Source organism: Achroia grisella, unplaced genomic scaffold, assembly GCF_030625045.1.
Source record: "Achroia grisella isolate CSIRO2021 unplaced genomic scaffold, CSIRO_AGI_Agris_v1 utg918, whole genome shotgun sequence".
Taxonomy (NCBI): Eukaryota; Metazoa; Arthropoda; class Insecta; order Lepidoptera; family Pyralidae; genus Achroia; species Achroia grisella.
Genome location: NW_026713067.1, coordinates 640303 through 667161, shown reverse-complemented (window position 1 = coordinate 667161; position 26859 = coordinate 640303). Strand labels below are relative to the sequence as shown.

General features: G+C 31.9%; 1 protein-coding gene across 3 annotated transcripts in view; it reads right to left on the bottom strand.

Annotated features, from left to right (window-relative positions):
• The window catches only part of LOC131853900 (paired box protein Pax-6-like), a 59452-nt gene extending 48460 nt beyond the window's left edge, over window positions 1–10992 (bottom strand). Inside the window, exons 1-3 of one of the 3 annotated variants that reach the window (XM_059204980.1) lie at window positions 10752–10992; window positions 3931–4057; window positions 1865–2030 (exon numbers count right to left, since the gene is read on the bottom strand). In XM_059204980.1, the coding sequence (XP_059060963.1) occupies window positions 1865–2030; window positions 3931–4024 (260 nt within the window). In that variant the 5' untranslated portion in view covers window positions 4025–4057; window positions 10752–10992. The remainder of the gene's footprint in view (window positions 1–1864; window positions 2031–3930; window positions 4058–10751) is intronic. The other 2 variants (XM_059204981.1, XM_059204982.1) reach the window with 2 other exon arrangements.
• Between the last annotated feature and the right edge of the window lie 15867 nt (window positions 10993–26859).

Below are 26859 nucleotides of genomic sequence, written 5' to 3'. Positions count from 1 at the left end.
ATAGTTTTAATTTTTTTCTTTTATTTATTTATTTGAGCTTTCGACTATTATTCGCTATATTTACAGAAATCATTAGTTGCAATAAGTTCAGATATATAGTATTCATTTAGTTATTTATTACTATGGCAAGCGTATTTTTTTTAGGACTCATATAATATCCTGGCTTCCGAGCTATGAAGAATTGACAAGAAACTCAGCTCTTATTCTTTTTACATGAACTTGAACTTGATAACAAAATATAGAATCATGTTCGCAATATAGAATAATACGTAGAACTACTAGTATAATATTTTATTAAGCATTTAATATTCGCACTAACTTTTTTTAGGATATGGTTCAGAACATAAGTTCACCCCACTCCACATTTCATAGAGGGTGGCCAGAAAGAAATATTGGTGTTAAGTTTCCCCCGAACTCAATAGTATCAAGTTCGATTCCAGGTAAGCAAAATTACCTGTGTATATTTTGTTTCGCTTAAACATCGACCAGCTGTTGTTTTATGAAAATATTTCTTGAATTAACAATATTGTTTTAATTTTCTCTTTTAATTTAAGAGCGTTATTATTTTATGCAATTTAGAACAATACAAGCTTATCGTCCGCCTGATGGTAAGTGACTGTCGCATACACATGAATAAAATCACGAACGTTGTGTCTACCAAATTTTAAATTCGTCTAAATTTATAACGTACCCCCGAGGTATCTCTTATACATTGCCATTTAGGAGAATTACGATATCGTGCCTTTGCACCCTATAATTTCACTGCCATATCTCACTGTTCAACCGGAACACATCTTAAGTAGCAATCGGCTTGGCAGCTGAAATAGATGAGACAGCGGTACCCACGCAGAAAACTTTGCGCAAAGTCTACCTAGGTAGACACTGTCGTAATGGTGTAATTATAAGTATAGAAAGATAGAATATACTTTATTTGTAATATACCTACAGTAAAGAAAAGTCATAAACGATATATTAAATAACACATGTATAATTAAAATAAGGCCTTCTTGCTAAAAGTAATCTTTTTTGAAAATACAAAACACCTCATAATTTTCTTTAGCAATCGGCTAACATTGATCTTAATACCGTAACCTCAAATTGTATAGGTCATTTCAACCGCAAATATAAAAATACAACGACATTTCAAACGACTGGACTAAAATAGGTGGCTTCTCAAGTTACTCGTCTGTCACGTAAAACTAACCTTTATCACTTCGCCTTTTTACATCACCAAGATTAATTATCTCTGATCCACTAGATGTAGCATTTTACTGGAGGTCTTTTAAAGCTGGTGGCATAATGCGGTTTGCAGAAACGTCGTTATGATCCTGTGGTCACGTCCAGTTAGCCGAGGATACGCTTTCAACTGCATTTTTGGGATGGTTTAGTATAATGTTGCCGGATTGTATGTTTGTTTGTGGTTTATTTGAACTTGTAGGCATAACTGGTAATGAAAGCTATTTTACATGTTTTATTATATTTTATCTATATTTAAATATTCCAATTTTCTGCTAGTGTTAATATCTTCAACAAACATAATTAATTCGAGAGATGGTGTTTATCAACAGCGTATTCTGTTGAATGCTTGATATGATTGATGAAAATGGCTGATTAATACTTGTACTTAAGACTAGTAGATAACATAGCAGAATTATAAAAAATAAAATTTTTTTTTGCGATGAAGTGAAAAAATATAGTAGTACAGTAGTTGTAGTAACTGTAGATAATCAACGATATATTTTTGTACGTGAAATTACAGTCATAACCATCAACATAATAAAGTCTCGCTCAAACAGAGCTCTATTAGTTTTTTATTTATTACCTCAATGACGATGACCGTGTTAAAAATTGCTAAGTGGCCAACCTGCCGAGTATTTTGGAGACGCAGCCGTTGGAGACCTGGAGTATCCGGCTGATGTCGCACGGCCTGGCCCCCGAGTGCGCCAGCTCCACGATCTTCTGCCGCGTGGAGTCCGGCAGCGGCCGCCCTCCTACAAACACCCCGCCGAGCTGGTTAACACCGCTGTGACCTGTCGCATCATAAGTCTGCTTACTCCAATTAATCACGTTATACCTTCACGGCAGTAGACTTAGGTAATGCAACAGGTTTTAACTTGTCTTACAAGTACTACATGCATTGAACCGGTCGTGGTTGTACAGTCAAAGTAAACATGATCACATATGTAAAACTATTTTATACTCTCTTACGATAGGGTTAGGGTACGCATTGCGAAATTTTACCAGCGTTTGCATTATTTCCGCTGTACATTTTTAAGTAGAGGAATATTACGTGGAAAAGTTCGCTATGCGCATAAGGTCTTTCTTATATTATATATATAAATAAAAACTTATCGTGCCACTACTAGGAAGGTAATCAGTAACTAATTTCACATTTAATGTGAAATCAGTATAACGTAAGGATTACAAGATATTTAGGTTCAATTGTTTTAATACGTTTCTCTTAAAATTAATAGATATTTCATTAATTTAATGTACTTATTAAAGTTGTAGTACATTATCCTAATAAAATATAGCAAAACGAACTGATATTTGCTAATATTATATATCCTCGACACTCGACTTCGTCTACCAATTGAACCCGTACGAAGCAGGGAATGAGGGAAACAAAAGCAAAGCATTAGTATGCATCCAAACAAAAACTATTCAGGTGGATAAGCAACCAACTACGGTAATTTTTTTTATATAGTAGACCGATTGGGGTATATTTTTTAATGGATAGAGTAGCCCTATATTACAATTAGCCCCATGTGAATTTAATATAAATTGCGTTAATCAATGTAATTCAATTTCAATAAAAGCGATTAGGACATGTCCAATTTATTTCATTATTTATAATTTTTACAGATTAGATTTCTTAATTCAAATTAATATGGAGCAAGAATTTTTTATCATGTCCAATAAAATATTATATGAATCCATTTAGTAAAAGAACAACAATTAATTATCAATCTGAACATATTCATTTGGAGGTATTTACGAGTATCATCATGCAAGTCGTATGACTATATATATATATGTGATTATGTATATTAGAAAAATATATTTAAATATGCAGAATCTTTTCTTGAAAAACTTGATAATAATTTCAGTAATTGACCATATTCGAAATAAAATAATTTTATGATAAGAACTCTTTCAAATACTCATTCATTCGCCTCTATTTCGACTTTATGATTAGACCCTATAGGAGTCACCCATTAAAAACGTCACACTTTAAAGGATGGAGGGTATCGATAAAGTATGACATTGTGTTCCATTGTCACACAATGTCACACTTAATCGGGATAAGTCATAAATTTTGTGACGTCACATTTCAAAATCTAATATATCTAAATATACACGAACTTTGAATTATTAAAATCAGTAAAGTCTAAGAATAACGGAGTTTCACAAATGTGTGTGTTCACAAACTGTGACAAGGATCGGTGTAGGGATAAAAAATAATGAAATTCGTGTGACATTATTTGTGGATGGTCCCATATAAGGCTCAAAGTCCAATGATTTCAAATTCGATGAGATTGCATTTTTTATTGTAGTTTTTTTTACTTTTAGATTTCTCAGCCTAGCATTATCTTACTTAATCGTGCAATCTATGTAACTTATATATTATTATATGTCTGTACTTACTTAAGAGAATGTAAGTTAGAACAGTGACTTAACAAGCATTACACCACTGAACTTACATTACAATTTTAGATTAATTGAACACTTACAAGTAAAAAAAATACTAGTTGTAAAGACAATGTATGTACATACATCGTGTTACTTCATATACTGTATACTGCAAGTTGATTATGTATTTGTAAAAAAAGAGTCACCATTTTTCTTCCGTCACAATGTTTGGTTTGTCTCTTTTTTTTCCAAATACTATGGCAATGACAGTCAGGAAGAAATGGCGGTCACCATTACCTTTACCTTTGTGTGCGAGGTCATCCATGCGGTCCAGCAGGTTGGTGTCGGGGGGCCACGGGCTGATGGGGGCCAGCTGCTGCGCTGGCAGCATCGTGTACACGCCGTACTCTTCTATTGTGCTGACCTGAACAACATATATATATGTTGTCATATATAATCACCTCCCATATTCAGCAAAAGACGAAAATAGTGATAAAAATGTATACGAGATCTCAAGAAATTATTAAAAAGTATAACTGTATCTACTTAATTAAATATTGTACAATTTTTTTAAAACAAAACATTTAATAAAACATAATAACAAAATACCTCTTCTCTTCTGCTTACTGTGCCCAACAGGGTTCACAATCGATATGATGAATGTATACGTAATAACTACCTACTATAACATTATGGAATACATACAGTGATAAAAATATCCGTGGATAATTCACACAACGTCATCTAGTCCCGCGCTAAGCAGAGCTTACGTTATGGATACTGGACATATATATATACTAGACATATAATATAAATAATTAATATTTTTTTTTATTTGTACCTTCGACTGCATTAGAAATGAATGTGTGACCTCACTATTAGGTACTTATTACGAAGTTGTAGTTGTTGCTTAGTTATTTTACTCTACATTTTTTTATTAAAAAATGTAGAGTAATAGTGAGGTAACCACCGTTACGTAAACATTGGATGTATGTATTACCTATTGATTATAAAATATTTAAAAAGTTTATCTATCTTGTTAGACTAAATTACATATATAAATAGTACTATTGTGACTATTAGGATATATTATTATATTTGTTTTTTCGTCTCATTTTTTGTCTGTGTGTTTATTATGATTTCACGTAAAAAGGGCTGGAGGAATTAGGACGAAATTTTGTACCATAGATAAATAATAAAAATAGACACACGAATAAGTTACCTACGAGTATATATTAAGAAAATAGCCCTCAAAGGGGTAAAATTATATCTTTATCTTCTTAATTTTAAATAGCTTAGCCATATAACAATAATCATTTCAAATTTACTAATAAAATTGCTTTACTTTGCCAAAAACATTGACTTCTATAAATGCTTTATTATTTTTTCTAGTTTAATTTTTAATAAGGGGTCTACACTGTTACATGTGAACGAAATTAATTAATTTATAAATGTACCCTTATGCACATTTTGTGTCCGAAGTAGACTTTATAGAAAGTCATATGAGTGGGTATCGCAGTCTGTGATTAAAGCCAGATGTGTTTCGGTTGAAGGATGAGGTAAGGCAGTGAAATTCAAGAATAAAAGGCATGAAAATATAGTTCGACGATTTGCCGCGAATGGCAACACGAGCCTCAAACAATAAGGTGATTATGTGATACCGTATATTAGTCGACGGTTACCACTTACCATGACAGAGGCCAGCTTGTTTGCCATTCCAATTTCGACGGTCTCTGTGGTGTAGCGGTTTAGGTCTTCGGTTTAATTCCGATTTACGCATTATTACGATTTATCCGATTCGAATCATTTTGCACGGTAGGTACATATATTTGTAGACATGGGTTGTTTGTTTCGGTATGGGTGTTTTCTATGTATATTATGTATGTATTTACAAAAAACATAAACATAACACAAGCTCTGCTTAGCTTAAGTAGATAGCGTTGAGTGAATAATTTGGGGATATTATTATTGTTATTAATTATATAAAAAATGTACCTACTTGAATAATATAATTGTAAATATATCTGTATGTGTTGATATTTCAGTTTCATATAAATATTACACAACAAACATAGTTATTAGTAAACATCGTAATTAAAACGTAATGTTTATTTATACTATATGACTATTATTTATTACTGTAGGATTTTTTTACATTATGCTTACGATATAAAATTGCACTAAATCTGAGTAGCAAAAATTCTACACATTAATAATAAAACGACGGAAGTGACACTTTTGTAATTAGGATATCTGTGCCCGGCTGTGCGTAGTAAAGACACTAACTGTTCCGGTGTCTCAGGAAAATAGATTAAAAATAAAAAAGTATCCACTTAATATCGGTATTCTCGATTACATTTTATAGAACTTTCCTGCCGCCTCTTTAATGGGATGAGACGAATATTTTTTTTCAATAGACTATTTGATGTATGGCGGAGCTGACCTCATTACCAACACTGGTGGTACATATATATAATACATGAATGGCACTAAGAACATCTGTCTGGGATAAATAGATAGGTTTTTAGAGCATTTATTTTTTTCAAGTTACACTATCTTTGTCCAGCAAAACTCCTGTTGCAGTTTGTCTTACAGACCCGTAGTTTGCTGTTAGTGACGAATTAGGTATGTTTAAATAACATACAGTATTTTAAAGCATACACAAAAATACGGTATTCTGCTAAATTATAATCTATTTTCGTCCTCGTAGTACAATCTATATTCATATCAAATTTTATAAAGATCCGTTTAACTATTTAGTAGTGCAAATGTTATTAATAGACAGGCAGAGACACTTTCGAATTTATAATATAATATTAGTATAAAGGAAATTAATGACTTAGAAATAATTTATGTTTTTCCTTTATTTTATCCTTATACCTACAGTATTGAAACATTCATCGTCTCTAACTTATAGGCAGATTTTTATTTCGATCTCTTACATTCGCTATCGTAAATTGAATTGCAACGTTGCATATAATTTTCTTAATCACAAATTCAAATTTGATAAATTTACACAGAGATTTATGAGAATGTCTTGGAACTTCCATTCTCCTGTCGATATTGGATTGAAAATATATTTTTTATTTCTATTTATTTATGTGTATCATAAAGCATATTGTGATGTGCCTGAGGATTTGATAACAGATCTATATTCGAAGTACAGAGAGGCTGTAGAGGATGGTAAGAAATACTAGATCGATTTCTGACGTAACCGAATCCTAATCAAAGATAACAAACAGTATTCCAAACTAAAAAAAGAAGAATAAAAAAATTATTTGCCTTTTCATAATAACTAAATAAATATTAATATATATAAAATATTTTGAAATAAATTAATTTTAAGCCGTCTTAGATTAGTTTACTTTTTTGGAACGAAAGTTAGGTCTTAGTATAAAATATATGGTGTTTTGAAAAATCTGTGTAATTTAATGTAATTAAAATCAAGTTACTATTAGGAAATTATTTATATTATTTAAAAAAATATTTTAATTTAAAGGAATACAGAAAGAACATTACTAATAGTAGGTATATAATAGCCTAGACTTTCTTAATTAGTTTGTACAGTCATTCTGAGTATCAGGTTGCATAAATAAAATATTAGTAGTTATAAAAACGAATGAAATAATTAGTTAATAATAAATTAATGTTACCTACTTATAATTTTAGATGACAATACTACTTCGTTGCGGCGTTTGTTCAAACAAAACAAAGAATATAAAATTCACGTCAGAAAATTAAAAGAAGTTAACGGTTTTAAAAAACACAATTTGATAATTAAACAAATTGGTAGATCTGAAACAAATCCTATAATTTACATAAATAATCCTGTTGAATCTAGGATTCCAAATGCTTATTTAACTTTAGAGGAATTCAAAGAAGTACTTGTGAACAGGGTACAACCTAACACCAAACTTAAAACCAATATTTTCATTAAAATTACTGACAAACCCAAAAAATCTGAACAAAAAATAAGTTTTACCAAGAGCAACAATAAAATTGTTGAATCTAACAATAATTACTTAACTACAGATACAATAAAAACGGAAGTTGATAATCCTGTTGAATCTAGGATTCCAAATGCTTATTTAACTTTAGAGGAATTCAAAGAAGTACTTGTGAACAGGGTACAACCTAATACCAAACTTAAAACCAATATTTTCATTAAAATTACTGACAAACCCAAAAAATATGAACAAAAAATCAGTTTTACCAAGAGCAACAATAAAATTGTTGAATCTAACAATAATTACATAACTACAGATACAATAAAAACAACACGTGAAAAATATGGAAATATAACATTATCAACTACTACTGATGATACAGCTGAATACTATACAATACCTAATGAAACTTCAACACTCAATTCAGTAATTACAGAACAAAATATTAGTACAGAGGCGAGGATTCATAATGGGACACTTGAAAATAAAAGTAATAATATATTAAGGACAACTGAAAGCATTCGTAAATCTACAGAAGATAATTCAATTGATAATAGCAATGAACAAAAAGACTCGAGTATAGAAGAAACCGATGAAAAATCAGAGTCAGATAATGAAATGACGACTTTAATGGCAAGGAGTACGACGGTAAAAAAAGTCAAACCAACTTTGGGGGTAAGTGTACAAACAAATCTATTATGAATTGAAACAAATATGATCACAAAACTGATCCATCCATTATACCAATAAGTACTTGATCAAGTAGAGCGGGTAATATATGAGATAAGAATCAAGATGCTACGAAAGTAGCTTATATAAATGTGGAGAGTTATATATTATTAAATAAGTAGGGCATAGAATACCTTAATAAGATAAGAAGTACCTACAGATACATGGCTATTATGTTTATATTTAAAATTTTATAGTTAAAAAAATCCCTTACTAAATCTAATTGACGGATGATTCACATCCCTGTATTTTCTATAGGAGAAAATTTGTTCTTTGAACATAATAAAGTAAGTAATATCCAAGTATATAGGCATATTTCAGATTAGTTTTTTAAAAAAATCTATCTATCTGTAAAATAAATAAAAATAGCAGTGCAAAGACTTGTAACAATTTCAAGTGTGTTTTTATCTGTGTTTAGTTAGCCTATTCTTCACAAATATTATGTATAAATTATACACCAGTCCGTCCATATAATTTCATAAAATATTATACCACTTTTGATGTCATTTGGTTGCGATAAAATCTAAGAGGCTCTATTGGCCTTTAATTTAATGGGAGTAGCATATTAAATGAACCCTTCATAAATAATTTTATGTAATGTATTACTCACTTTTAAATTTATATTAATTACGCCAATTTTATAAAAAAACTATTCGCTCGGTTTTTACGCGATTATTTTTTAATGGTTTGCAAGCAATTTAACTCTTTATAAACTTTAAACTTGACTTGACTACATAGAAAACACTCAGACCGATACAAACAATCATGCTCATGAATACAAATGTTTGTGCCGTGCGAGGAATCGAACCCGCGACAGGAAGTATGGCGGTATGCTAAACCGCTAGACCACCGAGGTCGTCAAAATACATAACCGTAAAAAGTAACGTTATTATTTTTTATTCATACTTATTAATTTTTATTTTCAGAGGCCATTGGTGTTCATGGGAGGCTACAATTAGGGTGTAGTTAAGTGCATTGAATCGACTAATTTAGTTAAATAAAAACGGCATGTTACTTAATTATTATATTAAATTTCTTCCGATGATTTTGTTAGTTTGTCATTGTTCTTTTTATCTTACATGTAGGTATACCTACATGTAAGATGATAGATAGATGATACATGTTTAGTATAGATATATATATATATACTATACATGTATACATAAATTACATTTAGTTTACCTCTGTATACATATAGATACTAAATGTAAAATAAATAGTTAATTTTATATACTTAGTTATATATTACAAGAACATAGTTTGTGCTATGCTACTTCAGGATTTTTTACTAGGTAGGGGAAGATGGGGGAAATACGGACGCGGGGTAAATACGGACTAACATATATCTGCTCAATCCTAACCTTTCGTGTCCTGTTGCCACGATCACGCATTTCCCCATCTTCAATACTCACCAAATAATTCTGATAGAAAGTTACGCCCAAGTTTCAAATATATATGACATCTATGTTTTTCTTTTTTAATAAATGTTGATTGATATCTTAAAATAATTAATGTAGATTTTATAGGTATATAACTATAGTTTAATAATTAGTGATGACATACTGATTATTATTAATAGTATGGATCTTATTTGTAATTGAAACGTTTAATGTATTAAATGTATCATGCTCGTATAAGTTTCTCTCAATTTATTAAAGTTATTTTAAATTATTTATAATTCAGATTGTATTTTTATACGCAAATAAAGCGCTATCTTTATCTATTAATAATTGGTTTTAACATATTGATTTTAAACAGCTTTTACACTGTTAATTAAATTATCCAATAAGATATGAAATGCTTATTTTGATAATACCTTTTAATGGATAAAATAAATGCATTAAGATTCAGGCACTTATTAAATAAGGGTTATTACATTGTCAATGCTGCGTTATTGAGGATTTATTGACATTGATTAGAATTTATATTAGTGAATAATATTCTATCTCAATTATTGTTAAGCTTGACACAAAACTTAGCTATAATTGAGTGAGTGAATTTTTTTACTACCTAGTGATAAAAAAAATTGATATGCGTTTTAACTTTTACTTATAAGTAGGTATGACTATATATTTATAAAGAATGTGTTGACGTTTTTAAAACTTTGGATTGCGATTACTAACTATGCCAGAGCATTATTTTCCCTATATGGTATATATGGTAAGGAGTGAGCCCACTACCGCGATCGTCTCAATGATATTTGTTAGTGGGGTCTACCATTGCCGGAAGGTTGGTTTGTAGAGACTTCAAGGTCATAACCATCACTGTAATTTTAAGTTGTCGTAGAGGTAGATATTGATTTACGGTGGTCTAGTAGATATACAAGTATATTTTATTTATATGTAATAAATAGGTATCTACCTATATATTTACTTCAATATATAATATTTATTTATTTATAAGATACTAATATACTGAATATAGTTTAACACTTAAACTCACCTTAAATTACTGTAAAATTAAAATCCAAGTTATTGCCTAGGCAATAACTATGACAATCTTCAACTCGTTTCCTTTGACATCACTTTAACTTTTCGTCTGCCTAATAAAAAGTTAACTTTAACAGTTGGCTGTATAATATGGTTTATTTGTGCCTCGCGTGACTTAAAACATGTAAATGCAAATTCCCGCCAAACGAAACGTCAAAATGTCAAACGCGCGAACATTGTGCCTGTGCTTCTGAATAAAGGCGCCACTTCACTGATTACAAAACACAATCTCACGTGGAACTGTACAGCTTGTGTACACCCCTATAGGTATAACTTGGACTCTATTTGTGCACAGCCAACAGAGAGAGACGGCAGTAGAGCCGAGTGTCAATTCCTATTGTAAACCGCTTACGCTATTCAGGACTGCTCATTTGAGCGACAGAGACGCCTAGCTTTTCATTATGTCCTCTTAATCTCTGCACCGCCCATTTCTCATTTAACCCCCCCAATGGTGGGGTGAACTTGGACAGTTTTAAATTATCTATTATAATAAAATTATTTCGCAAAATAAGGGGTTGGTTATGGTAATGATGTGTTTAATTTATGTCGATATCTTATCTTGGAGCGTTGCGACAGTTATGACAGTCAGTTGTTGCTTGCTGCTCCATTGCGTGTTGTTAAGCAAACAAGGCTTCGTGTAAACATATCTAAAGTTTAAAGTTTAATCATACATAGGCACCTAATTACTCTATAATAATCGGAAAAGTACTGTTTTTTTGTAGGTAATAGAGTATTCATAATTTATTTTCATTTTAATATTAAACAGACATCCTTGTTTTTCTTAAATAAATAAGAAAATAAAAATATTGAATCTGTCTAATTACGAGTGGCCTTGAAAATATAAACCAGTAGGTTCAAGGTACCAAGGTTGGATGTAATGACTATGTTATGAAATTTAAAAGACCAATATAATATGTATATACATGTATATATATTTTTATTGGTTACTTAGCTTCTTAAGTCCATATTGTCATTTTATAAGTTACTTTCAACATACGTAATTTCACTTAATCAAATGAAATATTATTTCAGCTTTATTGAATTTAAAGTTTTGGTACAACGTAAATACAGACAAATAATATCTATATTTATCGAAATTATATTAGAAACTAGTCATTAGTATTTAGAAACTTGTATTACAACCCTTTAACGATAAACCTGTCTCTTTTTCCCAATCGTAAACAGCCTCTGACGATGATTTTCCTTCTCTTTTCTTACAGACTTGTCACATTAATTCTAGATACAAAACTCATTTAAAACCAATGGAATATCTACTTTAAGTGGTTCGTTCCATGGTTTATTTTCTTTTGATACATAAAGGCTTAAGTTCCTGTCAACATTTGCGGTCGAGTTTCGTGGTTTATCTCCCCCACACAAAATTGTTAGTCGCACAAACATTATCTTTGGCCAATGGTACGTAACCGCTGGCCATTTCCAGCCAATGAAAGTGCTTAAAATTTCAGTTTCCCGCGTTTTTTAATTCAAATATTTATATTTTGTTCCATTTTTAAATCGTAACATTGTACCTAGCCAACAACCCTGACATTCCTTTTTGTGTTGGTACACTGGAAATGGAAACATCGTTAGTTTTGTTTTTACTCTTTCTATGAATGTAAACGAGTTTTTAAGTTCTTTGTATTCTTATTATGTTTAAGTAGTCAAAGAATTTCTAATACCATAGCAATAGGTTAACGTTCACTCCAATTATTTTATTATTAATCCAAACAACATATAGTCCTCGTATTACCATTAATTTTTACGTCAATATTTTTACATATCTTCACTCCCTTTTACGTTATATTTAAATGTCTGCAAGCAATTGTTGCATTTGAAAAACAATGGCAATGATCAACTTAGATGTCCTTCTTAGTTTTGTCTGGTTTATAGGTACATAACAGCATATTTATGTCGATTATTTTCTGATAGTATTTATTTTTGTAATATATGTACCTAACCTGTTTCTAGGTACCTACATACTTACGCTCTCCTCATGTCTGTGCGAGTTATGGATTGTAGTGTTTCGCAAACTGTAAGCCTAAAACCTTTGAGGGGTCACATTTATTATAGGATGTCACAAATAAAAGGAAATAAATTTCTAAGCACCACACCAAAATAAGAAATAAACGATTTGGGTGGAGTAAAAATCTGTTTATTATTGCAAACTTGGTGTTATTTCAAAGATACATATCACTAATGACACAATTTTACTCTTACTTATGTTGCTTGAATCTTTAAACGTCTAAAGAGGTCGCGTATAAAACCAAGAAGACCAAAGACACTGGTGAGTTGTAATTCAACTATAATGAGGGTGTAGCGCTTCATTAAACCACATTCAAGAATAAACAAGGCACCAAGTGGATTCTGCTTTCTTCAAAGTGGATTGCTTACCTACACGTCCTCTTTAATGCTCAATTTGGCGAAGAATCTAACAACATTTCGGCTTACAGAAATATGGAATGGGCTTCTCTCTAATAGCTAAACTAATATGTTGGCTCGGCACAGATTTCATAGTAAGTCTATGAGTCGAGATATTAAACCAGTCTTTCAATTGGGTCAAAAGTACAAGTTCGTAAAACGTGACTTCATGACTCCAATGTAAGTCAAAATTATGCCTTACAGAGTAGATAAATATTGTATTACTTCTTTATTTAATTTATCTATAGTTAAGAATATAAAACAAAGGTTATTTTTCTAGTAATGGACATAATATTAAAAAAGTAACTAGTCAGTACATTTTCATACAGCTATTGCATTTAAGCAGGTAAAAAATAATAAAAGCCAGTTTCCTCTCATTATTTGTTTAATTTATGAAACAAACCTCTAGAGATTAGAAAATGATTCTTATAATTAAAATGGCTAACAAGCCGATGGTTTTTAATGGTAAGCGGCTAACTTCGCCTACATGTATACCTACATGGGGGTCGGGAAGGGGATTGTTAGTAATGTGAGCTACATTGAACCCATTGCTAGCTATGTATCATTTAGGTTGAAATCCTTGCACTCCCCCTGGAGACCATCATGATAAATTCTTGGTGAATTTGTTTCGATGGGCTAACTGACCTGACCACATGTTCAACTAATCATTTTCCATTCTCATTTATTACAAAAATACCATTACAGAGATCACGATATAATATGACATTCGCAATACAACTTTTGTGGGGGGAAGGGTTGGTGGTAGTAATGTGGACTAATGACCCCATTGCTAGCAATGTACCATGTTAGATCGACCTCTACGCGGCTCCCCCTGGAAACCATCGTGATACATTCCCGGTGAATTTGTCACGTTGGGCTAACTGATCTGACTTCATGTTCATCTTATCATCCTCCACTGGTGCCCCGCCTGCGTAAACCGTTAGCGCAGGCGAGTGCACCATTCCATAATCATCCTTAAAAAAGAAACAACTTTTGTGTTGCAATTCAGAAAACTATTACAATGCCTTGTCACTTTTTATTAAACCAACAAAACTGTTTGTTAGAAAAGGACACAACAGTTTAATACCTAAAATAGGTTTACAAGACGTTTTTATAAGTTAGTAATTATATGTGTATAATTATAATTAAGAAAGCCGCCATCCACAGTAAGCAAGCGGTTGGTGCCCAGCGCAGTGTGTGCGCAATTGCACATCAATAGGAGTGGGCCGCAGTTGCGGGCCGTAACACTGCGACTACGCGCCGTGTTATATTACATCCGTTTACCATTTGTAACTGTTACTTTTCCACTTTAATAAAGTTTAACAATAACAATTTTTCATTAATAAACTTTTTTTTAATTCACAGTTTCATAACGTGTTTAATAAATATGTGTATGAAAGATATAGGCTTTGACAATGCAGTTAAATTTTAAAGTTTCTTGAGATATTAATTTCAAAGCAAATTGAGGATTTAGGGCTCTTGTCAGGTGTTAACACTACGACATGTATAGATGTACTGTGCTTGCCCTTTTTCAAAGTTAGCTACCTATAGGGACAAGAATTGAAGGATACTCTTAGGAGTGATGATTTTCATCTCCGAACATCTCCGATACATGTATACCTATTCCTACTGCTAGGTAGCTGGCTTCGTAAGATGTGTTTCAGTTTAAGGGTGAGATACGGCAGTAAAGTTATAAGGTTCGGAGATATGACATGACATATTGGTCTTCCAGAGTGGAAATACACGAGGGGCAAAGTGGACGTCACATGATGACGTTCTTGGTGTTCGTGGTATTGTTCACGTAACGAGATGACAGTGACCACTTGTATAGGTTAGTGTATTCTTAAGTTGCTAAGTCTGCCACGGCCATTACAAAAAAATACGATATTTAGATAGAAAATGCTTTATTTGCAATATACAATTATGAAGAAACGTACAATTAATTAGTAAAATAAATATATGTGTATAAAAATGCAATATAAGGTGGCTATATCGCTGAAAGAATATTTGATCGAGAAAAATTGAAGTAGGAATAGAATTTCTTCCTACTAAGAATCCTAAGGTTGAGTTATCTTTTTAGGAAGAAATTCCAACTCAAATTTTTACGTAAATAATGATATTTTTACGTAATAAATGATCAAAATTAGTGGTTTTATACAATTTTATATTTCTTTTTGTCAAAATATATATATATATTTTGTGGTCTATAAATAGATATCTATTTTGATTATACTTTCAAAGTAGATAGAGAAAAGAATAAAAGGAGCACATTAAAATAAATTATGCAGTAACTCCGCAGTTAGAGTTACTTTAAAAAACATTTTAACGCCCGAAGCTTGTTTTTTATTGAGAATACTTTATTTAAATTATGATAAAATCTAGTATCATTATCCTCCACTAATCTGTAGAACAAAAGACCGCAAAAGTGTAAACCCATTATAACGCTCAACTGAATGATGCGTAGGGCTGTCGCAAATATTTTGCAATACATTTTCTACATCTGATACTACTCAGTCACCCCGCTTTGGTACGGGGTTAAGTATTTAGCAATTATTAGTTTCGCTAAGTTTTAAATTACAATTAAATTCAATAAAAGTTGGCACGATTATTTATATTTATGACAATCTATTTGTATAGATTGAGTGTTTTATATGTTTAGATAACTACTGACTGAGACCATCTGTAGTAAGTGTCTCCGGCTATCTATATCATAGCTTATCTCGTAGACGATAAAGAAAAGGCGTTCCGCATTTAAAAGTAGACTTAGCTGATTATGTGCTGGTAATTAAAAAACAGCTCTAGAAAATGAAATATTAATGTTCAACTCTGATTATAGTCATGTTACGTATTTGTTATTGTGTATATCTATATATTTAGAATAAGGGTACATAGTTTTTATTTTTTTTTTATTATTTAGAGTGTCTATAGCATTATTATACACATATTTTATATTTACAATTAAATATAATAAAATGCTATAGCAGTTACTCATATTTTGAACTATCTTAGTAAAAAATATTACAAATGCGAAAGTTTGTGAGTAAGTATGGATGGGTGGATGGATGGATGGATGTTTGTTACTTTCACGCAAAAACTACTGAACAGATACTGATGAAATTTTATAGTAATCTTATATATCAGAATAATACATAGACAATAAAACACACATAGAGTTATATAAGTTAAGAGTAGACAATTTACATACTGAATACATAACAATTTTTACAAGCAACTGAATATGTTAATGGTTGTGTTGTACATTTACAATAATTTCCTATAATACAATTTCCAATTTTCTATAAAACTACAAACAGATAGAATCTAGTGTCTGTAATAAATAAAATTATTGGTATATCTAAAAGTAATAATAATAATAATCTCAGGACAATTTACATAGTGCCATCTAGTCCCAATTTAAGCTAGCTAAACCTTGTGTTATGAGTACTAGATAACTGATAGATAAACAGAGATATTGTTTTCATAAATACATACATATTATACATAAAAAACACTCAGAATAATACAAACAATCATACTCATGATTACAAATGTTTGTACCATGTGATGAATCGAACCCGCGACCATCGAAAGAAAAGCGCTGTGCTAAACCGCTGGACCACCGGCCTTGATATAAACAGTTGTTTAGTACTTACACTAAAAATGGTCTTCTTCATTTTGAAATATTGTATGACAAGTCTATGTTATTGTATTAAGCTATCAGACAACCCTAACGGCATCGAGGACCATCCTCACAACTGTAATAGGGTACGCACTGAGCACACAGATGTCCCCAATGAACGCTGGGGACAGTCCACCTCGCTACGTCCCCGCACACTGGGTATCATTGATGTGTTGTGGAAATTTGCATTAGCAACGATTATTTTGGTCTCATGATTCATAAACAATATTCATATACATGGATTACAAATTAAATGAATGGGATTTTGCGCTTTTTGCTTTACTGCGTGTCGATTGAATATTTACTTTTATATTGAGCAGTTAGTAAGGGTATGCTATTATATACAGAAGAGTGAGGACCACGTCTTAAAGAAAGTATTTAGCATTAACGTCGATTTTAGAAAGAAAGAGGACGATCAAAAAATTATAAGTAGATGGATTGTGTGTAAGTTGAAATGTATCTATATGTATAAAATAAAAGGAGAGTAAGCCCAGATATTATGGTCTATATGGATCAGTGGAAGAAAACGACTTACTCGTACTGCGCCGATTCGAATAATAGAATAAAGGCAAGGCAATGATGATAATGTTGAGAAGTTTTACGTAATCAGAATATAGGTACCTACAGATTCTGTGTTCAGGGTTTGTCTAAAATATAAACCTAATATTCATGATTTCGAACTTCACGTCAAATTTAATTTAAATCCATACAAGATGTTCAATCACGAAAAAGAAATATAGCCAAACAGACAGATATACAGAAACACTGCCCCATTTATAAGTAGGTATAGTAAAATATATCCATCTTCACGCTAGATCCTGTATGGAGAGGTAGAGAAGAAAAAAGGATTCAGAAGGCCTCAACCTGTACACTCTACAATACCTTATTTCATACATTTTCATAAATTGTTTTATCCGGTGTTACCATTTCCACGATAAAATTAAAATAAATTAGTTCCTTCGCTTCACATTCGCACAAACAAACTGATTATCTTAATTGAGGGTATGTCCACCATTATCTAGGTGCTTTGAAGCAAAAACATTATCTTATTATTCTGAAACGGTTTTGCAAAACATATTCAGTCCTAAAACAATGTGGTGGTGTATTAATGTAGAATTATGTTCATGATGCAGCCAGTGGGTGCACTTCCTACACGTTGCGCGGCACTGCGTGCAATTATAATGCAAATGTCCTCGGTTGCAACATGGCTGCCGAGTTTGTTGTTGTACTCGTTTTTGTTGCTGGGATATTTTGCATCCATCATAAACAAAATTCAAACGAATGTATATTCGTTCTATTTTCGAAATAGATTAAAAAAAAGAATGTGTATCTTAATATCACAGATAACTAATATAAGCATAAAAAGAATAAAAATGTGAAAATTTGTGAGTAGGCATAGAAGGATAAATGGATGGACGGATGTTTGTTATTCTTTCACGCAAAAACTACTGAACGGATTTTAATGGAACTTTATAATAATATAGCTTATAGGTACATCAGAAAAACACATAGTAACTTATGCTTATTCTAAATTCAAATTGTCGCTAAGTAACATGAAAAACAGATAAGTCAAATATTATATATTCAGTTGCAAATTTTCTTATAAGTAATAAACACCTAAAACATTATTTGTAGTTATATTTGCAATAGGCTGTATGTAATTTCAGGCTGGTGAAGCCGCAGGCACAGCTAGTCCGTTCTAGTTTCAAAATAGTTTTGAAAAAAACTGAGTGTGTTCTATTTTGAATACAGAACGAATATACATTCGTTCCCAACGGATTAAAAGTTAACCTATACCTAATTCTAATTATTTAGCATATTTTAACATACAATAATTCGAAGTCGGTACCTAGTAACTTCCGGTGGTAAACTACAGTAATATGTATGTTCGTACCTAATATCGTATGCTCATTGTTTTTCCTGGCCACGAATGTATTACGAAGACTATAATCGTAATAGTAGGATAAAGTAGGATGGTATTACAACATTTTGAAAGTATACGTACTATTGACTAAAATTATACGACTAGTATTTTTCTTCCGATTTATTTACTTAGTTACAGGCTACGACGTAAAACGTCAAATGTGTCAACCGTCCCTGACCTCCTATGCGATAAGCTAAAGACGAGAAGTGCCCCTGAAGCAGACCCGAACGTAGCACAAGGTACTAGGTCTGTCTACCTGGTACTGTACAGCTATGTAATATTGTGTTATCTGTGGTACAGCGCAGGTACTGTACTGAAAAACACGTATGTACGTACGGGAACGTGTATTTTTCTTATTCCTATTTTGCCTTTTTTGTCGTATGTATTTTTGACCTACCTACAGAAAATATAATTAATCTAAATTTGATATGCAAAATACAATATAGATATCTATTTACATTTTGTATTTAAATATATTTTATATTTTTTAATTACTTTTTAGGATGTGTTGCAAACATAAAAAAAGAAACAAGAAGAAGAAGTTTGTACAACTTAAAAATTTAAGATTAAGTAATACAATGATTCCATTCGTATAGAATAATGACTCCGCTAAGAAAGGCAACGCGTGAGGGGTACATAGTTTTTTTTTATGGATTTTAATGGTGCACCTGCCTGCGCTAACGGTAGGTATACGATGGCGGGGCACAAGTGGAGAATAATAAAATAAGTATTAGGTTCGGTCATTTAGCCCATCGAGACAAATTTACCAAGAATTTATTCCAGGAGGAACTGCGTGGAGGTCAACCTGACATGGTACATTACTAACAATCCCCTTTACCCCCAGGGTACTACAGCTATCAGAAATTATTTTTGTGTTGTCCGTGAATCAAGTCTTAGGCGACGCGGTGACGGTACCATTTCTTTCAGAACGGTGGAACAGACTAGTAGATTACCTTGCTTTAAAAATGGTGTATAAAAAAAATGTGGTGTAACAAATAATGGGCATCCACCCATTATTTTTATACGCTACATTATTAATTTTATTCAATAAAAATAGTTTCATTTGTCTTAGTGGTCTTTATGAACGGTCAGTAACTTTGACTTTTCTCAGTACACAGTACTCATTGTAACAAAATCTTCTAGTATAAATTAAAGGATACAAATTTTGAGTAATCACCAGTGAGTCTAAAAACAAACGATAATAAGGGATTACAGGATCACGCTTTCAAAATTATGACCACAAGTCTTATAGTACTAAAGTAACTAGCGCCATCTTGATAAAAAAAAATTGATAGATTTATTGTTTTCACCCTCCGTTAGATGGCGCCACATGTATCTGTGTATTTAAATTAAGCATATCACAGATGGCAGTAATACAAATGCTATGTGGTAAAGCAAACACAAGGTTAATCTTCTGCTATTAGTACCTACTACTGTTTAAATCAACAACCCTCCGGTAGATGTCAGTCTATATGCATATTAATTCGCAGTTTCTTATTAAGCGCTGCCTGCTAATTGGGACACAAAGGTTGAAGAAAATATTAATTAAGAAAATATAAATATCTATTTCGTGAAAATAATTAAAAAATATGTATATATCAACTAATCTTCAACTAATATATCAAATCTCTATTTTCTTGCATATCTTCTAAATATACATATATAACTCAAAGTTTACTGACTGACATAGTGACTGACATAGCACAGCCCGAAACACTGGACAAGTCATGCTAAAATTTGGCATGCAGGTAGATGTTATGACGTAGGATTCCGCTAAGAAAGGATTTTGATTAATTCTATCCCCAAGGGGATAAAATAGGGGATGAAAGTTTGTATGAAACTTTGTCAATATTAAACCGATCGGGCTGAGACATTGCATGCACAAAGCTACTATGACGTAGGCATCCCCTAAGAAAGGATTCTGATAAATTCCACCCCTAAGGGGATAAATTAACGCGAGCGAAGCCGCGGTCAAAAGCTAGTATTTACGTAATAAAAGTTACTTCATTTTAATTGAATAATCATTGTCATAACGACAGAGGATCAATAGGAACATTAGGTAGGTTTCCTTGAGTAAGTAATAAGTAGAGGAAGTTCGACTTAATTTGTTGCAATTTACATGTTATGTAGGCAAACGAGGTGCTCTAATAGGCACTGGATTTGCTTTGCGCTATTTATATTTTAGGCAAGTAATTAAGGCTCCAACGCCTGTATTAGATGGGTAGTACATTATGCGATATTGGATCATACCTGTGTTTTGTAATCGTAATTACATGTTAGAGGGGGGAAAAGGGATTGTTAATTATCTGGACTGATAACCCTATTGATAGCATGTCTGGAAGACCTCCCTCGGTTACCCCTAAAGACCATCGTGACAAATTCATCTTATCATCCTCCACCAGTTCCCCGCCGGCGTAAACCGTTAGCGAGTGAACCATTCCATTATCAATAAGAAAAAAAAATGTTAGAAACAAAAATTTATCCCATATAATTGTAACTGGTGGTAATCGGACCAACATGTTTTTGCGCGGAAAAACACAATAGGACCAATCTCCTTCAGACAGGATTCCCATTCAAAGAGGTATTGAAATCACAATGACTTGAGTATAGGTTCATATCCCTTAGGATGCCCTCAGACCGAAGACGGAACTCAGGTTTTAGTCGCTCTATAAGTCATTCCGTGGGTTTTTGGTGCGTCCTCTGTACTCACCCCCTTTTTCCTACGGTAAAGGCTAGTTCTAGCTGACAGCATTTGAATGGTTTGAACAAATATCGGCCTTACAGATTGGATGCTTAAATGTGTCGTGCGTAGTAGCTTTAATGAGATGTCCTATGTGCAGTCGTCTGCAGTAACCTTGTCATATCTCTCGGATATATGGTAAAGGGAAATATTAATAGTAACTATAACAAAGTACTAAAGTGTTTACATATCAGTGTACGTAATTGTTGAATTGAAGGACAATTATTATATCCTAAGACGTCTTCAATAAATGACGTCACAAATCAAGGGACGGGGAGATATCGACCAAGTGTGACCAAGGGTGAGAGGAATACTAATCGTGACATAATGTCACGAAACTTAGTATTCCTATTAGAACTAGTTTCTAAAATGCTGCTGTAAACTGTGACGTCATCCCAGGAATGTGATCCGTTGTGACAACTATAAGGGGGCATAAATAATGAAATTTACTTGACATAATTCACGGATGACCACTTAATTCTTATTTTGCTTGCTTGATATTCGTTTCAAAACACTAATGTTCACTTAATCTTTTGTTGGGGGGTAATAATACGTGGGCTCGAATAGTTACGCATTTTCGTTCTGTATTCAAAAGAACGGTAAACAAACGACTGTTGAAAGCTTTAGTCGAGCTTCAAACAGTCTTGATACAAGTGTCATCCGAAATTTAAAATTAGAACCCAAGAAATTTCTTTAAATCCGTTAATTTCTAAAAATGTTTTGATGTCATCTGTTTCTGGAAATAGCAAAATATGGAAACTTTTTTCTACTTTCTTTCTACTCGCAAATATATATACAGAAAAAACTATGCTAATTCTTCAGGTTTTTACAGTATTTACATGTCTTACATTATTCCGTATTTCATTATATGCAATACTGTATGTGTTTTTTTATGTTTTCTCTATATTTTAAGTATATACAAATTTCACAGTACGTTACTTAGTATCGGATTCAAAAATGTATCTATTTCAAATAAGATACTGTTTGTATTGCTTTGGGAGTTTTACTATGCATATTTGATATGTGTGTATCTACAAAAAGCAACTATTTAAGTATAGCAGCTGTCTAGTATTCTTAATACAAGTCATGCAAACTCTAATAACATAAAAGAATAACAAAATGAACGGACATTATCTTATCAAAGCAGTTTGGTCGCGGTATTCTCTCTTAATATGATCACGCCTCACATCCGGCACTCACTCTCAATTTCTCTCCGACGTGTCCTGAACATTTTAAATAATTCATCCAAGTCTGATACAAACGACTATTCCGTCCACATACACATATACAGAATAATAAGGAGCCTACCACTAGTGACTAAGATATAATCTATATCTGTGTAAAACTAAAACGTTATATCACACTTAGATATAAAAATCTATGACGTAATACACTGATGACATGATTAGCCGGCCCTAAGAATTTAACAGGGTTGAAGGAAATAATAGCTTCTTAACCGTCATACTCGAGAACGGGTCCTGCATGGACAAACTAGACCCTCTGGTTACTACAAATGATTTATATTGTTTCCTGACAACTAATCTTCGCTTTCCGACATAAATGCCCAAACGTTGATAGCACAAGGCTTATTTTTTTATTAATGTAAATAACAATATACGCTGGCAGTATATTTTATCATTCTTCACTGGTGGCGGAAGTAACAGCTTGTAGTCAGGTCGGTCAGCCCGTAATGGTGTTTCCAGAAGATCCAACGCGCGAAGGTCACCCTGACATTATACATTGCTAACAATGGGGCTACAAGTCCCTATCACTAAAAATCCCTACCCTTTAAAGGACAGTGGCCAACCAGCATTTGGAATCAGTCTGTCTAACTATTATAGCAGGTCCTGACCGGTAATCGAATTTAATAATTAATTAGGGGAAGTATATTCAATTAAAAATAGAAGTAATCTACATATTTTATTAGTATTCAACCAGTTGTCGAGTAATTTAATATACTAATTCTTAAATCGATTGACGAAAAAATCGTAAAGAAGACGGATTTAATTATTATTTTGTGATAAGAATAAGTAATGCACCTAGACCGAGAAGTAGAGCAACTTGAAAATTATTTCTAAGTGATTCTGTAAGATTTTTCTGTTTGCGATATTATATAATAATTCGCCTACTGACATCATTACATAGTATAAAACAAAGTCGCTGTCGCTGTGTATCTCTATGTATGCTTAAGTCTTTAAAACTTCACAACGGATTTAGAAGCAGCAGGTATTTTTAATAGATAGAGTGATTCAAGAGAAAGGTTTATATGTAATATAATACATGTACACCCGTGCGAAACCGGGGTGGGTAGCTAGTTAGGTATATATTATTGTCATAAACAATCTTTTTTAGAACATTTTAATACTTTTTTAAATAAATAAATAATATTTTGTTCAAATATTTCATATGACTTTAAAATCTATAAACATGTTCACATCAAATATAATATACGAATTCATTATAAGTATTGTTATTTACTGTATTACAAATATATATGTATAACATATATATGTTAATAATACATACCTATATTAAAAAATACACCTACCATAGTGGTAACCTGGCTATATGCAAATAAACACAGCTTAATCTGCTCGCAAGCTTTAGAACTAATGAGATTAAATGTTAAGTCTACGTTTTTTTAATTTATATATTTTAATATACCTGTATTATTCTAAAAGTTAAAAGGAATATCTAATTTACGTTATTAGAACAAAGTTTCTAACCTGTTAACCTTCTAGGGGTTGAATTTAGGAAATTATTTTGTTACTTAACGCCTTTCCTTTACAAGTACTACATTATAAATTAGTATATGAAATTATGTTTTCTTTGTGTCGTAGTCTTAACTTAATAATAACCCTGTTATTTTAGGAAGGGGGTTGTTAGCCAAGGAAGCATGTGTATGTGTGTGTTTATTACATAATAAGTTTAATGGGATATCATATGAAATGCGTTCATGTGCATGTAAAAACAGGGTTGCTTTAGATTTAATTTGTAATATAACATATATACAACTCAAAGGTGACATAGTGATCTATCAACGCACAGCCCAAACCACTGGACGGATCGGGCTGAAATTTGGCATGCAGGTAGATGTTATGACGTAGGCGACCGCTAAGAAAGGATTTTGATTAATTCTACCTCCAAAGGTATAAAATAGGGGATGAAATTTTATATGAAACTTTGTCAATTTTATACCGATCGGGCTGAGACTTTGCATGCATAAGCTACTATGACGTAGGCATCCCCTAATGATGATTTTGATAAATTTCACCCCTTAACGCGAGCGAAGCCGCGGGCAAAAGCTAGTATAACATATATTACAAATTAAAAAATCTGAAGCAACCCTCTTTTTACATGAATTTTGATATCAGGAATATACTACATTAGCCGAGACCCAGCTTTGCCTCCATATATCTTTGTAGACGCTATTATCACAAACTACAACAAAAAATGATCTCTAAAATATTTAATTGCATTTTTTTAAACTTATGTTCCTTTTATACCAATGTTTTATAACTATGTACAGGAATTTCATAAATTTACTATATTTTCGTCTTCCGCGATAACTGTTTCACCTTCATCTAGAAGTCATCTTCAGGGTGCGTCTCGCTAGAGATGAAAACGTAGTAGTTCTTTAATTTTCAATACATAGTATATATACATATAAAACAACCTTTATTTTACCAATAAATTAATTAACGTAATAGTAGCTTATAGAAAAACGAAATAATTTCTTCACCCTTTGAGAGATATTGTTCTTAACTTTTTATTCTGTTGACTCGTTCTTGACTGTTGATTCAAAATCATATTCTGCTACAGACTAATTATTTTGTGATATTCTGTGATAGTTTAATTCAAACTCCTGTAGCTGTTTTACCTAAAAAAAAATTACACAAAAGCACACAGTTTTTCTATTTGTGTATTTTATTGACGATTATAAAATAAATAAATATATGAAAATAAAAAAATCGTTTATTTCACAAAACTACAAGAATATCAGATGAATTTAATTATTATTATTAATCATATATTAATAATCATTGTTTAATCATACGTACGTAGATTATATGTAATAATTATTAGCATTATATTTATAAATTCTTTGTATTTAAGAATATGTACTTCTTTCAAGCTTTTGTATTTGACGGTTTTATGATTTTATTATATGTAATAATTTTTTATGCAATTATTAGATAATAATTACAAAACAATAAGTTTAATACGCTTTTTGTATTCAAAAATCCCTATTTATATCGCCTGTACATTATTTTTATACGGTACATTTGGTAAGCTTTCTTTCAATAGTGTTTCAGCACTTTCAGCCAGTATAACATTTGTATGGTGTGGGCTGTGGGGCGAAGGGTGAGCCGTAAATGAATTATCTTTAAACACTCCGGACGTGATTCCGCTACCACACCGCGTGCTGTATCTCAAACTGTACAAAAATATATTTATTCTTTTAACAATTCACACAGCGCCATCTATTTATAAGGTAAGCATTGCTTGTGTTATGGTACTAGAGAATTGATAAATACTTACATTTTGTGTATATGCACACCTAACATATATAGAATACACCTAGATACAAACAATCAAACTCGTGAATTCAAATGTTAGTACAGTGCGAGGAATCAATTCCGCAACCATCGGGATCTAAACCGCCACTGAAGTCGTCGTTACACTACGCCCGTAGTGCCTATATATTATATACATTATATATATATATAATATTTAAAAAAACAGAAACAATATTAATCCCAAGAGGTCTCACAACAAAGTAAGAAAATGATATTGTATATATCATTCAAAGGTATTTCAATATAACAAAAAAAAATGTAATAATAATGTTGGGAAAACTATCAGAAACCCCTTTATGTAATTCCATTGTATATATGAGATATTATGCCTTTTATTAGTTTTCTAGATTTTTGTTTCATTATTTTTATGTAATTACTTAATACAGAGGTGATGATAAACGCGCAAATGGCTCCATATATTTCTATTATATTATTTATTTCTTACTTACTTAGATAATTTACCTAGTAGAACAGAGTATAGAGTTTTATTAGGATTCGAACTCATGACCAACGTTTAAAAGTACCAAACCGAGTAGTAAAATTGAAAACCACATCGTTCACGAGGTAAAGAAAGCGAAATATTATGAAATCTTTACGCAACAAATGTATTACATAATTTACATTTGTTCGACAAAGTTTTAGCACCGCTGCCGTGAGGGCGTCCCGTCCTATATAAAGTGGGTATCAGACGGCAGTACAGCATTCCCGTCGTGCAACAGGTAA